A 4,890-nucleotide genomic window follows, 5' to 3' on the forward strand; every position below is an offset into this window, starting at 1 on the left:
ATAAAAACAATACAGTACGGACGCAAAATCCTTTATCTCCGCCGAACAAAAACGACTACGTTAAAAAGGTGGCACATTTTAATACGAAAAACCCTAATTTATACACCGACCGGGACGAGCGCGCAGAAAGTATACTATACATATAGCCCATGTCATTTGATATAAGCCGCGCCATTCACAGCGGCCCGGCCGGCAATAAACTACCCGATGCTCCGAAAAGTATGCCATTTTTCTCCACTCTACCCCGGAGATATTAATAATATATACCCCATGTAAGAAACGCGGGGGAGGGGCCCTAAATACGCCGCCGACCCCTACGCAAAAAACAAAAACAAACACGCGTTCGCCACCTCACCCCAACCTAAACCTTAAAACAACACGATAAGGTTAATTTCAAAGCGAAGCCCCGCCTGTAATCACCGCTGTCTCCCGCATAATGTGTATAATGGTCTGCGTTTTTTTTTGCACGAGCTCGTTTTGTGACGTCTAATGCGGATCCAAGATGGCGCCCGCTTTGCTAAAAGCGTGTAGCTAACCTACGTTTTTTTTTTTGTATAATTACTTGAGTTTTTTGAGCGTAAATAGAGTTTGTGAGTTGAAAGATTTAATTAGCCTTTTAAGTCTGAGCCGAAGCTACTAAAGCATTAAGAAAATACCAGGAAATGTTATAGAGTCATTAATGCTGGTTTTATTTTTTAAGTAGGTATTTAAACGAGACAAACCCCCCTGTAAGAAACCTATACAAATTATAAACAAACAGAGTAAACATAAAAGAAACGTTTATGAAGTATGTTTGTGTGTCGATATTGGATCAGTTACGGTTTACGCAGCTGACTCTACTGGTACTGATTGATCTGTGATCAATAAGTCAATATTATAGTTACTGATAGTCGTGAGATTCAAGGATACACATGGTACTATTGCCATGACTCCAAAAAGAGATACGTAATAAATAATTAATAGATAAGATAAGACAAAAAAGGTAAATAGACGTAAAATTTATTTAAAAAAAAATAATCTGTATCTGTGACTCAGTATCTCCGAAGCGCACGGATACTCTAAAGCAGGTTTGATCTTTGTTTTAAAAGTAATAATAATTAATTGAATAAAATATTAAATTATTAATCTTTGGCATAATGGGTATGAGTACCTAGAAATGGAAGTTCGTCTTAGCGCGTTGAATTCTTTTCTTACAAACGGATATAAGGTGTCAAGAAGTGACAACAAGAAAGTGGAAAGTCACCCCCTTGCAGATTTTCTTAACACTATTGACTTATATATTACTATATAAGTTAATACAGGCCCTACCGCTTAAGAAAATGGCACCCTCGCGCTGGCCCTACAATCTCATATTGTGATATTTAGGGAAATAATATACGAGTTTGCTGTTCACCATTCCTCTATTCGGTAATAGACTAACTAGAAATATAAACAAACTATAAACAATCTTTTATCAAAAAGGCCAAACACCACATACCTCCCCTACTATTTATAAAATAATATAAAAAACACAAAACTCAATATACCCTTACATGTTAAAACTTATATAATCAATAAGTAATTAAAACACAAAATATAATCATAAATAACATAAATTACATTCTTCTTATTACACTTTATATCGGGGGTTAGGATTCCTAGTGCTACGCACTGGGCGACCACCGCCACCTACCGGCGCTGGCGGCGGAGGCGCGGCCTCACTTCCGTCCTCCTCCCCCTCTATCGCAGTGACAGGAGTAACATTGGTATCTAACTGGCTTTCATCCGAACAACAGTCATAGTACGGTATATTATCATCATCATCATCGTCTAAAACACCATTATATTTTAGAAGATGATCAACATGCTTTCTGGCATCTGTATTTAAATCAGATATATACACTATATACATCATGGCACCTATTCTTTCCTTGACTGTACCCAGTTTCCATTCGGTTTTGTTGCCATTTTTGAAAAAACATTTAACTAAAACTCGATCACCAATAGAAAAAAAAATCTTCCTCTGCCCACCATACTGCTTACACTGCGACATCTGTTGAGTAGAAACATTTCGTTGAGCTTCAGCTGACAGTGACATTGCAGCGGTCGCGCCCGCGACGTCGCGCGGCGGTGATGGCGGTGCTGGTGAGCCTCGCAACAGATCGAACCGACTACGCAATGTACGGCCAAACATTAACTGCGCGGGGGAGAAACCTGTAGTCATATGTACTGAATTCCTATTATCAAATAGGTATCTATTTACTACCTTCTGACACAACGTTAAACTATCTGTCGGATTCAGTAAAATTTTCAGAGCCTTCTTTACTGTCTTGACACTATTTTCTGCCTGACCATTTGATGCCGGGTGATATGGCGCGCTAGTGATGTGATGGATACCACTCAATTCACAGAATTGTTCAAACTCAGCAGAAACAAAATTCGACCCGTTATCACTTACTAACGTCTCAACCAAACCAAACCTACTGAAAATCTCCTCTAATTTCTCTATTATACTCTTGGTGTCGGTTCTACTCATCAAAAAACATTCTACCCATTTTGTGTGAGCATCTATAGCAACTAGAAACTGCTTGTCGTGCAGTGAAAACATGTCAATGTGCATGCGCTGCCACGGCCGCTCCGGGTATGTCCAGACAGCGAGCGGCGCGCGCGGCGGCGCGGGCCTCAGCGCGGCGCACGCGGAGCACGAGCCGACTGTCTCCTCGATGTGCCGGTCGACGCCGGGCCACCACATGCGAGCTCTGGCCTCCGTTTTCGTTTTCACCACACCAAAATGCGAATTATGTAGTTCATCCAATAGTTGCTTTTGAAATTTCCTAGGTATCACCAATTTATGACCCCTGAGAACGCAATCATTCTCTTGAGACAGCTGTAGCCTACACATGTAGTATGGCTTCAAATCAATATCCTTACATTTGGCCGGCCATCCATCTTTTATACATTTTAATACCTTGCTCAAAACTGGGTCTCGGCTGGTTTCCACTTTTATGTCGGCTATTGTGACTGGTTTCAACAATGAGTCCGACATAAAGTTAATGTATAACCCCTTTTCACCATATTCGGAGTTTCCATCAGTATAACTACTTATAGCTCGAGAAAGAAAATCGGCTACCTTATCATCACTTTTAACATACTCTATCTTATGCTTATTGAACGTACCTAATTCGTCCCTAAACAATTTTTCATATTTCTCTTTCAAGTACGTTTCATAGCCACCCCTTTGAATGTTAAGGCAGTTCTCAGAACATAACTTCAAATTAAAGGCGCCAATAAAGTCCCGCCCTAGTAACACTGGTTGTCTTTCATCTGTGTCAATGACGTACATGACAATCGTTTTGACAGCGTTGTCAAATGATATTGGCAGATGTAAACAGCCGATCGGTGTTATTTTGGTGCCGTTGTAACAATTCAGTATCATATGACACGGCTTCAATTTATGTTTATGTTGGAAATGCTTATCATACATCCCTTTAGGTAACACAGAAACAGCGCTTCCACTATCTACTTCGCACGAAATCTGTTCACCCGCTATCGCTACGATCTGTCGCATAGGCTCACCATTATATGTTTTGATGTGAAACAATTCGCAATATTTACCGTCTTCAATGTCGCTGTCCTCCGGCTGCAGGAAATTGTTTCCCCTGGACTTGCACATTCTTCTGAGATGGCCCTTCTTATTGCAATTCTGACAAGTCAAGTCACTAAATCTACACTGGTCCGTCGTGTGGTTCCGGTAGCCGCACACCTTACACCTGCCTGCTCGTGTCTGCGCGGCGGGTGACGGCGCGGCCGCCGGCGTGGCGCGGCCCGCGCCGCTGCCCGCTCGCATCTCGAACAGCTGCGGCGGCTCCCCGGCGCCTCGCGCACCGCGCAGCGCCTGCCGCGCGCACCGCACGCCCTGCGCCAGCTCCAGTGCCTTGTTCATAGTGAGCGTGTCCACGCTCTCCGCGAACAGTCGCTCCTTCTCCTTCGCGTCCTCCAGTCCGAGGACGAATCGGTCGCGCAGCGCCGTGTCGAGCTCCGTTCCGAACCCGCAGTACTGCGCCGCCCTCCGCACTCGAGCCGCCCACTCGGCCAGTCCCTCTCCTGCCCGCTGCTCCGCCTTGTAGAAAGCGCTCCTTTCTGCGAAGCTGCACCTCTTTGGCTCCAGGTGCCGGTCTAGCAATGCTACAAGCGCCTTGTACTCCACATTGTCTAGTAAGGTCGGGAAGGCCAAGTCTTTTACGACCCGGTATGTGTCATCAACCAGCGCCGTCAGCAGCAAGGCTCTCCTTTTAAGGCCTGCTGCATCGTTTTCTTCGGTAATGTCGTTTGCTATGCAGAACTGTACAAACCGGTCTTTGAAAATTTGCCATTCATGACAGGCGTGGTCGAAATTGAGGTTACCACCGAATATACATGTGCTAGAACTCATAATGTATACCTTCCGCTCTTGCTATGTGTATTAATTTACTATTTACACTTCGCGTGGGGTCTTATTCGTCGCCAATGTGATATTTAGGGAAATAATATACGAGTTTGCTGTTCACCATTCCTCTATTCGGTAATAGACTAACTAGAAATATAAACAAACTATAAACAATCTTTTATCAAAAAGGCCAAACACCACACATATACCTGTCATAATTTGTTTGAATTGCGGCCAGCGCGCAGAAGACATTTTCTTTAGGCAAAATGTTCTGTAGGGCGCAAAATGTAATTTAATACCTCTGGTACAGTAAGGGGCAGATAAACCTGACCCCCCTCAGAAGCATTATTACTATGAGAGGGGGGTCAGGTTTTTCTGCACCTGACCGTACATATTGCTAGACGCCACAAGGCTCACACGTGAAAGCGAAACCGAAAGTGCAACAGCGGAATGCAATGAAGAAAATGAAAAGCTTCAAACCAAAA

The 4,890-nt window shown here is 43.5% G+C and overlaps 1 protein-coding gene across 1 annotated transcript; it reads right to left on the reverse strand.

Annotated features, from left to right (window-relative positions):
- Positions 1–1,825: 1,825 nt before the first annotated feature.
- LOC125490620 lies at positions 1,826–4,607 on the reverse strand. The gene is made up of 2 exons (XM_048630439.1): positions 3,595–4,607; positions 1,826–2,032 (listed from the first exon to the last, which is right to left on the reverse strand). Exons 1-2 carry the CDS (start codon positions 4,409–4,411, stop codon positions 2,019–2,021), a joined length of 831 nt encoding a protein of 276 aa, XP_048486396.1. The 5' UTR covers positions 4,412–4,607; the 3' UTR covers positions 1,826–2,018.
- Between the last annotated feature and the right edge of the window lie 283 nt (positions 4,608–4,890).

Source organism: Plutella xylostella, chromosome 25, assembly GCF_932276165.1.
Source record: "Plutella xylostella chromosome 25, ilPluXylo3.1, whole genome shotgun sequence".
NCBI lineage: Eukaryota > Metazoa > Arthropoda > Insecta > Lepidoptera > Plutellidae > Plutella > Plutella xylostella.